General features: G+C 36.4%; 1 protein-coding gene across 5 annotated transcripts in view; it reads left to right on the forward strand.

Annotated features, from left to right (window-relative positions):
- Positions 1 to 12,235, forward strand: part of ATXN3 (ataxin 3) — a 33,554-nt gene extending 21,319 nt beyond the window's left edge. Inside the window, exons 10-12 of one of the 5 annotated variants that reach the window (XR_013827301.1) lie at positions 159 to 212; positions 3,063 to 3,148; positions 7,583 to 7,629. Coding sequence is in view for 3 of the 5 variants with exons in the window: in XM_079914625.1 (XP_079770751.1) it covers positions 3,063 to 3,148; positions 7,583 to 7,677 (181 nt within the window). In the remaining 2 variants the exon portion in view is untranslated. Of the gene's footprint in view, positions 1 to 158; positions 2,442 to 3,062; positions 3,149 to 7,582 lie in introns of those variants that run through there. The other 4 variants (XR_013827302.1, XM_079914625.1, XM_079914624.1 and 1 more) reach the window with 4 other exon arrangements.
- The last annotated feature ends 568 nt before the right edge of the window (positions 12,236 to 12,803 follow it).

Genomic DNA, 12,803 nt, shown 5'->3' on the forward strand with positions numbered 1-12,803 from the left:
GTGCACATTTTTTCACATGTCAACATCTCTGCAATTCAGAAGACTCGTACACATCAGAGTTGGTAGTACTTTAGTAGTATATAGAATGTTAGAGCATTTTACATTTGATGGTATAATGAAGATAATATTTACTTTGTTTTCTGTTTTTTTTTTTTAAGTCACAGCTCAGAAGTATATGAAGGAAAGTTCTGATCAACTGACATCCTCTTAATGTGAGATATTTCTAGTCTTTATTCAGTGATAGATTAATGGATTTAATTATGTATAAAATTTCAAAATAGTGCTTATTAGTGCTTGTCACTCCCTTTTAAATTTTAAAATTAACTTTTTTTATTTTTTAATTATGATAAACTTCAAATTTATATAAAAGTAGAGAAACCAGCATAAGGAACCCCTATTTATCTGTTGCCCAGATTTAACAGATATCAGCATATGGGCCATCTTGTTTTTTTTTATGCCCATGCTTTCTACTCTCCCAAGCCCCAGGGTGGGATTATTTTGTAACAAATCTAAATCATCCTACTGCATCTGTATTAATTTCTGTGTGTGTCTCTAAAATATATGTTTTTTTCTTAATATAGCCAAATGCTCTTGTCATACAATAATGGAATAATTATCACATGATGATTATTAATGGTAGTTCTATAATATCATCAACTATCTAGTTATTGCTAAAAATAGCTTTAAATCGATAAAAAATAATATTTTGGAAATTTTATTTTTAGAAATATCTAAATTAAAAAAACATAATCCTACCTTTAATAACTGATGTGAGTGTTTTGGCAGTCATACGCTTCTAGTCACACAAACGCCCATATATTGTATATCAGTTATACCCATTTTCCCATGATACTAAATATTCTTTGTAATAGGCTATGTTATATTTCATAAAATGAATTTATGTATCACAGTTTATGAACCTTTTGATTTTTGCTATTATAATTAATAATGCAATGAACAATCCTTGTATTGACTTTATGCCGCACATCTCTCATCATTTCTGCTAATTATTCTGAGAATTTCAGATTACTAAGTTAAAGGACATGAACATTTTTAAGGCCTTGGTACAGATTTCTAAACTGCTCTCCAGAACAGTTTCCAAGTGATACTTCTGCCATGCTTTTTTTCAGACTTCAATTTTTTCCAGAATAAAATGGTCCAAACAGACATACTTTATAGAGAAACTATAAAATTCACAAGTACGTGTAAGAAAAAGAAAATGTCTTTAAAATATAAAAACAAATCCCTCTTTTTTTTAAAAAAAGGTTTTTAGATTTTTTTGGATTAAAAATGTAGAATTTCCAATGAGTTAAACTTTTTAGAATACGAAGGATAATGCAGTAACATTCCATAATGACTAAGTAAGTTATAACAAGCGCAATGCCAGCTGTAACTAATGCAGGTGTTTTATTCAACGTTGCACCCTTTTTTAAATGTTTGAGTCTCCTTTCTGACTGGGGGCAGTTGATTGGGTAAGAAAGTACTGTGATGGTTTCCAGCTTCGCCTTACTATCCTCTGCCTCCTGGTTTGGGCTTGAAAATACTGGTGAGAACTTGAGTAGAACTAGAGAATATTTTACAGTTACTTTTTGCTGACTAGAGTTAAGAGCTAACTTCTTGGGGTTTCTTTTTAACTTTGGCTAGCATTCAGAATCTTGTAGACTCATTAGTGAAGGAGCTGAGAAACTAATTTTTGCTTTTCAGTAGAATTCCTGATTACTACACCTATATGGGTCCTTGTCTCAATACCTTCTATTTTGGAGAACTTGGCTCTAAGGTTATGGAGCCGTTTCTTCCTTCTGATTCTTTCCAAACTGACCCTGGTGCTAATTTGTTTTTCATTGAAATGTTTAGATTGTTTTTTTTTCCTGTAGAGTGTTTGAAGCTTCACACTTAATATAGTAGCCACAGTGTTCATGCATTAAGCATGAAAATGCTGTTGAAAGTCTACCTGTTGCAAATTCATAGTTTATGAGTAAGAGTTGTTAACTGATATTTTCGTAGCCATGATATTTTTTCCAGTGGTAATCTCCAAATCCATGGTACCTATCATAAAACCCTGAGCAAAACTCTGCTGTGTCAGCTATGTCATTGTAAAACCTTAACTCACATGTTATGTGCATCAGATGAGGCAGTGTGTAAAACTGTTCTGTAAACTGTGAAGTAGCCTACAGGTATATGTCAGTGTTATTAATGCCTTCTCCAGCTCTGAATACCACAGACCCGGACCGGGGTCCCTCTTAATCCTGTGTTTTAAATATAAGCAACAGGGCTTCCCTGGTGGCGCGGTGGTTGAGAGTCTGCCTGCCGATGCAGGGGACACGGGTTCGTGCCCCGGTCTGGGAAGATCCCACATGCCGCGGAGCGGCTGGGCCCGTGAGCCATGGCTGCTGAGCCTGCACGTCCGGAGCCTGTGCTCCGCAACGGGAGAGGCTGCAGCGGTGAGAGGCCCGCGTACCGGAAAAAAAACAAAAAAACCCCGAAATAGCTACCAGTGACTCCTTTTGTACAATGTGTTATTTTTGTGGTGAAAATACCTACCCATTAATTTGCCTGATAAATTCGAATTTTCTAAGTTTTCTAGGATCAGAACTGTGATGCTTTTCAGTAATTTATATGAGACTGATTGCTCTTTTTTTTAAATTGAAGTATAGTTGATTTATAATGTTGTATTAATTTCAAATATAGAGCAAAGTGATTGAGTTTTAGATATATATATTCTTTTTCAGATTCCATTAGAGGTTATTACATCCATTAGAGGTTATTACAAGATATTGAATATAGTTCCCTGTGCTATCCAGTAGGATCTTGTTTATGTATTTTATATATAGTAGGTGTATCTATGAATCCCTAACTCCTAATTTATTCCCCTCCCTTCCCCTTTGGTAACCATAAGTTTGTTTTCTATCAGACTGCTTGCTCTTGCCTTCTTTTGTGGTGTTCATGCCAGTGACTCTTCTGTTGTGTGGAACCGTTTATTTTCCACGTGAATATTTTTTCTCGTGGCATATTTATTCTTAGGTTTTGTTTTTTAAATACACATTCACTCTTGAATGTTTCAGGCAGCAGCAGAAGCAGCAGCAAGATCCACCAGGACATCCATGTGAAAAGCCGAACACAAGTTCAGGAGCACTTGACAGTGATCTAGGTACGCCTCTCTGATCGCATATCCCATTTGTTACCTGCATGCTCTGTTTGACACCCAGACTCCATGTGATTTTTGGCTTTATAGGCTTTTTTTTCTCCTCGCTTTCATTATATTGACACTCTTGAAGGAATTGGTAATGTACCAAACCTTCTTGGCTTAAGGAGTAGGCTAACTCCTTAGTGTGTATCCTTAAGTGCCCTTGAAGCACTTAAGCAATGTTTTGCTTTAAAATTGTAAACATCACTTGCAACTTCACAGTAATTCGTACATTCTCCAAAAGTTTCTCAGAGATAATGAATATTAGTAGGTGGAAAATAAGTTCATTTTACCACTGGGAAAACTGAAAACACCTGAGTGTAGTCCAGATTACAACAAAGAAATCTAGAGTTACTCCTCAGGCCTTGGTTTAATAATAGGTCTTAAACTTTGGCCAATTATTGGTAGTAGAAATCGAGTGAGAAGGAAACTGTACATGACAAAGAACTTTTAAGTAGAATATGTAAAGAACTCTCAAAACTAAAATAAGAAAACAATTCAAAAAGATGAGTGAAGGATTTGAACAGACACTTCACCAAATATATGGATGGCAAATAGCACATGAAAACATGCTCAACATCACTAGTCATTAGGGAAATGCAAATTAAACCCACAATGAGACACCATTACACACCTACAAGAATGGCTTAATAAAAAATTAAATTAACAATACCAAATGTGGCAAGAATCAGAGCAACTGGGACTCATACATTGTTAGTAGGAACATAAAATGGTACAGCAATTTTGGAAAACGGTTTAGTATTTTCTTAAAAACTTAAACGTACACGTAACCATGTGATCCAGTAGTCGCACTCCTAGGTATATAACCAAGAGAAAAGAAAATTTAGGTTCACACAAAATCTTGTACATGAGTCCTTACAGCAGCTTTGTTCGTAATAGCCCCAAACTGGAAACTGCTTACATGTTGTCCTTCAGCTGGTACATGCCACAGAAACTGTGCTACATCCAAACAGTGGACTACTATTAGCAATAAAAAGGAATGAATGGGTACTTTTTCCTAATCATTCTGCTAAGTATAGCTAACAACCCCAGACATTTGTATAAAACAAATATAAGAAGAATCTGAAAGGTAGAAGACAGACGGGCTGAGAAGCTCAGGACTAGAGGAAGACATAGTGGTCAGTATTCTGGATTTTCTTTTTGCCCCAAGAAAAGCCTGCTCTATGGAGCGAAAAGGGAATACTTGGCAAGACAAAAACTTTTAGATAATAAACACTCTAGTCCAGCCAGCCTGGACTAGGTAAATAAACTGGTCCTACTGCCACCCTACCCCATTGACAAAGGCCAAGTAACGTAATGAGGCACATCTCCTGCCTCTCTGGGCCAGAGTGGTGTCAGAAAAAGCCAAGTGGAGAGCTGGGATTTTCTTTTCCTCCAGGAGACAATGATGCCCCCTTTCCCATGGTGTCAGTGGTCTTAGGGAGCCTGGACTTCCACCCAGCAATAAAGAGGCATCCTTCTGGCTTGTCGCCTGGGTGATGTCAGAAGAGGTGTAGTGGAGAGTCAGGCCATCACTGATTTGAGGCAGTAATGAGGAGACCACCCCCACAGTGCCAGTGAGAAGCAGTAACGAGGCATTCCAACCCCTCCCAATCAGGCAGGTATCAGTGGGAAGCCGGAACTCCCACGGATGTTCAACAGTAGTGGTCACACACACCCTCTCCCCATCTGGAAGCAGCAGGGCACCACCCTTTTTCTGCCACTGGTGCTCATGTCAGAGGAGGCCTGCTGAAAGAGGAGATTTAAATAAGATTCACGGGACTTGCCTGGAGGCGCAATGGTTAAGAATCCGCCTGCCAATGCAGGGGACACGGGTTCAAGCCCTGGTCCGGGAAGATCCCACATGCCGCAGAGCAACTAAGCCTGTGCGCCACAACTACGGAGCCTGCGCTCTAGAGCCCGCGAGCCACAACTGCCGAGTCTGTGTGCCACAACTACTGAAGCCCATGCGCCTAGAGCCCATGCTCCGCCATAAGAGAAGCCACCACGATGAGAAGCCCATATGCACCACAACAAAGAGTAGCCCTCGCTCGCCACAACTAGAGAAAGCCTGCGTGCAGCAACGAAGACCCAACGCAGCCAAAAATAAATAAATAAATAAATTTATTTATTTATTAAAAAAAATAAGATTCACATTCTTATAAGATAATACCCCAAATATCCAGGATTCACTTAAAAATTACTTGTTATATCAAGAGCCTAGAAAATTTCAACTTGAATGAGAAAAGACAATCAGTAGACACCATCACCAAAATGACACTGATGTTGGAATTATCTGGCAAGGATTTTAAATTAGCAGCCATCATAAAATGCTCCAGTGAGCAGTAATGAACATGCTTGAAACAACTGAAAAAAATAGCCTTAAGAAAGAGATAGAAGATATAAAGAAGAACCAAATAGAAATTTTAGAACTGAAAAATAACAATAACTGAAATTTTGAAACTCAGTGGACAGACCCAACAGGTGGATGGAAGGACAGAGAAAAGAATCAGTGTGAACTCGACAGAACAGTAGATATTACCCATTCTGAGCAACAAAGAGAATTAGACTGGAAAAAATGAACAGAGCCTGAGACCTGTGGGGAAGATCTAACATTTGTGCCATGAGAGTTCCAGAAGGAGATGAGAAAGAGGGTAGAGCTGAAAGAGTATTTAAAGAAATAATAGCTGAAAATTCCCCAAATTTGGCAAAAGGTACCAACCTACAGATTCTAAAAGCTGAGTGAACCTCAAACAGAATAAACCCAAAGAAATCCATGCCAAAACACATCGTAGTCTAACTTCTGAAAACTGAAGACGAAAAAAAAAATCTTAAAATCAGCTAGAAACAGCTTGCCTACAGCAATTTGCGTGACATCAGATTTCTCATCTGAAATTGTGGAGGTCAGAAGGAAGTGACAGACATTTTTCAAGTGCTGAAAGAAGAGAAGTCTCAACCCAGAATTCATGAAATTTTCTTCAGGAATGAAGGGGAAAATAATGGCTAAAGGAAGTTCTCTAAACAGAACTGTTAAAAAGTAATTTTGAAACATCAAGAAGGAACAAAGAACAGTAGAAAGAATAAAAATATGGGTAAGCACAACAGAATTTCCTTTTCAGTTTTCTAAATTACATTTGATAACTGAAGGAAGAATTGTAACATTGATTTGGTTTTTAGCGTAAAATATAGGAAGTACTTAAGGTAGTTATAAACAGGGGAAACTAAAGGGAGGTAAGACTTCTAACTTTCATTTGAACTGGTATAGCCACTCTGGAAAATAATTTGGTAATTTCTATAAAAACTGAACATACATTGACCATGCAACCAGCAGTTATATTCCCATTTAATACCAGAGAAATGAAAACTTCCATCCATGCAAAAACCTGTACATGAATGTTCATAGCAGCTTTATTTGTCATGATCAAAAACTGGAAAAAAACAAATGTCCTACAGTAGGTGAATGGTTAAACACGCTGCGGTACCTCCATACCATGGATACCACTCGGGATTAAAAAGAAACCAACTGTGGACACATGCAACAGCTTGGATGCATCTCAAGGGCATTATGCTGAGTGCAAAAAAAAATCTCAAAAGATCTTATACTGTATGATTCTATGTGTGTAACATTCTAAAAACGACATTTATACAGATGGAAAGCAAATTAGTGGCTGCCTGCAGTTAGGGAAGGTGGGGGGGAAGAGAAGTGGGTGTGACTCAAAAGGGATGGCAGGAGGGAGATCTTGACGGTGCCGTACAGTTCTCTGTCTTGATTGCAGTGGCAGTGGTTACACGAATCTACATGTATGACGAAGTCCCAATATTCAGATTTAGGTTTGAGCTGTAGGTATGTAAGATTTAATTATTAGGTGAAATTTAGCCAGAGTGTACACAGGACCTCTCTGAACTATCTTTGCACCTTCCTGTGAGTAAATAATTATTTCGCAGAACAAACTTTTTTAAACTAATTCATCATCGATAGAAAGTTAAACTTTCTTCCCCTTAGCTGAATGCTTTTAAGTGAAAGATGCCATACTGAAAGGCTACATACATAATGATGATGCCATTTGTGTTGACATGCAGGAAAAGGCAGAACTGTAGGGCAGAGAACTGATCAGTGGTTGCCTAGACGTAGGGCTTGGGGATTGATTACAAAGGGGCAGGGCGAGGGAATATTTTTGGTCAGTGGGACGGTTCTGTAGCTGGGTGATGATAATGGTTATACCACTCTACGTATTTGTCAGAACTTACAGAATTATAAAAGTGGATTTTATTGTATGTAAACTTTTAAAATCAACAAAGGAAACTATAGTAGTCAAAACAGTTTCTAAGAGCTTACCTTTTGATGACTTTGGAAATTTTCTAGAAATTTCTAAGAAATATGTGTTTTATCCCCAACAGGTGATGCTATGAGTGAAGAAGACATGCTTCAGGCAGCTGTGACCATGTCTTTAGAAACTGTTAGAAGTAATTTCAAAACGGAAGGAAAAAAATAATACCTTTCACAAATCATTTAGATATTCAGTCTTTCCAATATTGTCCTGTGTGTTTACAGCATAGGGTCCATTTTGGTAATGTGTCAAAGAGAACAATTTTCAACAGAGGAAATAAGACTTAGGTGGTTTGCAAACAAAAAGTTGAGAGGGTGAAAAATACATCCGTTGTAGGACTAAAGAACGATCCTCCAAACACTAGCCAAAGAGGCATTCAGCAATTAAAGAAATTTAAAATAGTTTTCTAACTGTTCTTTTTTCTTTTTTGAGTGTGCAATATCTAACATGTTTAAAATTAGGGCATTTTTCTTGGCTCTTTTTGCAGACCAACTAATTATAACCAGCTATTGCCACAGAACTTTTCCCCCACATTTTATCTTCTTTTCCTCCCTTCTGCATAGGGAATTTGGCTGACTTTCATCATCTAAAAGTTGCTCTTATTTCTCTTTAACCAAATTAACCTTTTAGGACAGTGTCTCCTCTGTGTTGATAATAGTAACAGTTCCAGAAGGCTAAGCTGTTTACCCTCTGACTATGTATTGTGCACTTGGGTGTTTTCTCATGTTATTTTCTCTGATCACAGTTTCTCTGCTACGTGGTTTTCATTACTTTCTACAACTCTTTTGAAAGATGGTAATGTTTCTTGAGGTTTTGCTTTTTAAGCCCTCTAAGATGGGATCATTATTTCATGATTCTGGTGCATTCCTAAACTCTGAAATCAGCTCTGCACAAGTATTTGAGAATAAATGAGAATTTTGTTAATGTGTGAGCACATCCTTTCCCAAATGCTTTGTGAATGTCTTCTCAGTTATGTCAGAACTGTATAGGTTTGCTGTAACCCTCTTTCCTGCACCTTGTTATTTCCTTTTCTTTTCCAATTAAGAAAAATAGGAGAAGCATAGTGTGCAAGTTTCCTACTGTTATAAAACAACATCCAGTGCCCACCATGAATGTATGATAGATAAAATTTGGCCTTCAATTTTAGTAGGAGTTTCATTTTATTTTTCCTCTTGTGACTGGAGCTGTCCTGTTTACAATTGAGTCATGAAGTGCAGATGTCTGCTTCTGCTGTACATCTTTTAGTAGGTATAGTTTGCCAGAGATAATGATCTAGAACATGAAAATAACTTACCAACAAAACTACATTTAAATTTATACTGTGATTTAACACGTGCATCATGTTTAAATAGCTTAGAATTACAGAAGTCACAGTACTTACTGGGTCTGTAAATAAGAAAGTCTTTAGTTTTGATAAACATTCTTCAATTGGGATGCAGAGTTTCTTGCTGGGTCAATGCAAGAATGGGATGATTTCAGTGAAAATTAACCATGTCTCTCTGAAATGGGCCTTTTAAATTCTGTCATCTACTCCCCTTCATTCTCCATCCCCTTTTGAAGCCCCTTTGAATGATGAATTGTTCATAAGCTAAAATTTAAGAAGAAATTGCAGCGAACAACTTAGAAAATTAAAGTATGATATGTTGCCATATCCTGGTGTATGGCTACACACATTTTATCAGGGAAAAATTTTTGATGTAGGATTTATTGCTAACTGAAAAGAGATGAAAAACTGCCTTTTATTTATGATTATGAAATAGCTTTTTCTTGGATAGAGACAGATTTTTTTTTAGTCATTATTTTGTGCCAAGTAAGTTTTCTGAAGTTTCCCTTACATAAAATTAGATGGTTTTCTTTTAAAATCTAAAGTTTTCTTTTGACAATTGAAAATGTTTTAGAAGAATTACAAAACTTTAGAACTACAAGGGATGTTGGAGTTTGATACTACTCCCTACTACTCCCTATGATTTACAAACCAAAATATTTTAAGACTGGACATTTCTGTAGTTATCCCAAGGATGCCAGTCATATTTTCCATGGATATTCGGCCTGTATCTTTTCCCATTGAAAAATTATGTTAAACTTTTCATATATTTAAATTGATGAGTTACCTAATATAAAAATGAGAAAATGAATATACATTTAAGTTTTAACCTTAAGAGTTAGGGTTAGTTCTTATATTACACACCCTTGTTAAAGCACTTAAAGAAATGTGGCATGTTGACCTTCGTTTGTTAGGGATTTTTTTAAAGCAGGGCTGAGCACACACTGGATATATTTGAATGTGTTTATTTAGTTGTGAAATTGTTATATTTGGCAGGCAGATTCAGAATCACTAGTGAACTGCCATCTTGTGTGGATTGGCATATATTTAACTGAACATTTAGATTCCATTTCTTAATCAGTTGGCCAGTATGAAAAGATGCCAGTGCTCATAACCACAGTAAGAAAATTTTAAAGTTACACAAAGCTATAGTTCACACATCAGGAAGTGCTGTTTACTTTAAACCACCTGCAAGTCAGGAACAATGCAATTCACTGTCCTAAGAACTTTATTTATATAAAGATTTCCATTCTGTTTTACCAATTGGGAACACCTTAATGTTTAATATTTAAACTATTGGTATCATTTTTCTAATGTATAATTTGTATTACCGGGATAAAATACGTACCATGACAATGCTAGTATTATAAGTAAAGTTTAAACAATCTTTGGAAATAACACTTTCATACTTATAGATGTCATAGATTTAATAAGTAGTTATTTATGTTTTAAAAATTCAGAGAAGTTAACATCTGATCTAAACCATCAATGTACATTTTTATAGTAATTAACATACGAATATTTCAGTAATGTAAATTGTTTGAGGGGGCTTCCCTGGTGGCACAGTGGTTGAGAGTCCACCTGCCGATGCTGGGGACACGGGTTTGTGCCCCGGTCCGGGAAGATCCCACATGCCGCGGAGCGGCTAGGCCCCTGAGCCATGGCCACTGAGCCTGCGCGTCCAGAGCCTGTGCTCCGCAACGGGAGAGGCCACAACAGTGAGAGGCCCACGTACCGCAAAAAAAAAAAAAAAAAAAAAAAAATTGTTTGAAAAGGTTGCTGCAGGTAAACTGTATATCAGCTCTAAGATCTTGGCCAAATAGTTTACAATTTGCAGAATATTTAAGGAGGTGCTTTTTTTCTTTAAAACTTAATTTTTCTTAATTAAGACTTTATTCATGCCAAAGTTAACGAGGAAAAACTCAACTAGTTGAGGATCACTATAGGCAAAACTACCCATAGTCTACATTGTTTCATTTAATATTAAGTCAAATAAAGTAAATTTTATGCCAGTAAGAGCTTAAGTCACATTTTTAATGTCTGCATGTTTGATACTATTTTTAAATAGTATCAAGTTAGTGCCAAGATTTACTAAATGTCTTAAAATTCGCCCATTGGACCTGTGCAAATTCAAAAAAGATTGATTCTCAGTGCATAAGCAAAATATAATGATAATAATTGAAATAGCCTAGAATGAAAACTAAATCTTGATGTTTTAAATTCTTAAGAGGATTCAATTATTAATATTGATGACTTTCTATTAAAAACTTTATCTGCAATTGGAGAGGTCTATGGCCACTACTTTCAAAGTAAATTGTTTGTTGTAGCTGGGCCCTAACAAGCATGGAGATGTTACAGATGTGACCTTAATTAAGAAAAACCAGATTGATTAACTAATCATTTCAGCAATATAAGTAATTTTTCATATTTTCAAAATAAAAACTTTGCTTCATTTCTGGTCCATTTATAACCGTCATCTTTTGCTAAAGAGATGAACCAACTTGTTTTTTAAAGTCTTATACATAAAATATTTTTGTTCCATTTTGCTCTCATGAATGAGAAGATTATTGACATGGTTGGTTAATTCTTGAATTTTTATCTTTTTGTTTTTTAATTTGAAGAAGACCTCTGCTATTTTAATTTTTTTGCAAAATGGTCTGGCATTTTAAGAATTAATGCTAGTAACCACTTCTAAATTTATAGCAACTGGCATGTTTAATTATAATAGTGTATCAATAAATATTTTAAGACTATGGATTCATAGACTAGGAATGGGAAGCATTAGTGAAATATATGTGGAAATGCCTGATTCATTTAGGAAGCACTTCACTTGGCTCCTTCACATTTCAAAGGTGAATGTTTTCAGGAATTTTTTTTAAAGAGGAAAACATACATTTGAATGTGATTATCTAATTTCTACAACACTGGACTACTAGGAATAACTTTTTAAAAATCACTGTTCTGTACAAATAAACTTTGAAATTCAGCTACCAAAAAACATCTGAAGTAAAAAGCATTCTTTTGGCCATGACACAAGTGCACTGTGGCAGTGCCATTTCTCAGGACCCAACTCTGCAGCCCTTCTGTGTGTGCTCCTCTGTCTGAGTTGTTTTGCCGTTAATACACACACAGGCCTTCCTGTCTGGTCCTTAGAAAAGCCGGGCTTCCAAAGCACTGTTGAACACTGAGGATACTGTTGTTAATGTGGATGTTCGATGAGTTGTATTTTAAATATCAAAGATTATTAAATAAAGATAATGTTTGATTTTTTACTTCTGTTTTTGTTTATTGTTAATTTATAGCTTTGCATTCAAAGTATGGTTGGAGCATCTACACCCTCAGAGCTTCTGAGAAATGCAGAGTTTCAGGCCACACTCCCACCTACTGGATCAGAACCTGCATTTTTAACAAGATTCCCAGGGGATTCACATGCAGAGTGAATTTGAGAAGCATTTTTTTATGGCTGTGGTGATGAATGAAGCAGGTCAGGGGAAGCCACTGATTCTCCATTCCAGCTACAGCAAGTGCTGCCGGAAGGCCCATTGTTACTGGATCCTCTGATCTTTTCTAAGAGAGGCTAAGAAGTCCATATTTTTATTTGAAATCTGATTTTAAAATGTTGGCTCAGTTGCTTTTTTAACCCTGAGAGCCAAGCAGAGCACATTAGTGACAGATTTAAGCGTGCCATTTTTCCTCATTTTATCTAACTCCGGACACCAGACTAACAATTGGAATCCACCTGGACTGATTGAGGGCTATAGAATCCTCAGCTTTTATAATGAGCGTTGTATATCCATTTTAGCTTTACTTAGGGTTGGGCACGAATTTTGAAACAAAAATTTCAAATTGATCACATGCATCTTTTTAGCATAACTTCATAGCTTAGTCCTCAGATGGACCAATCCATTGAATTTGGATGCCACCAAATGACTCTGATGTCGTCAACATCACCTGTGGGCCCTATGAA

This window comes from Stenella coeruleoalba, assembly GCF_951394435.1.
Source record: "Stenella coeruleoalba genome assembly, chromosome: 2".
Classification (NCBI taxonomy): Eukaryota; Metazoa; Chordata; class Mammalia; order Artiodactyla; family Delphinidae; genus Stenella; species Stenella coeruleoalba.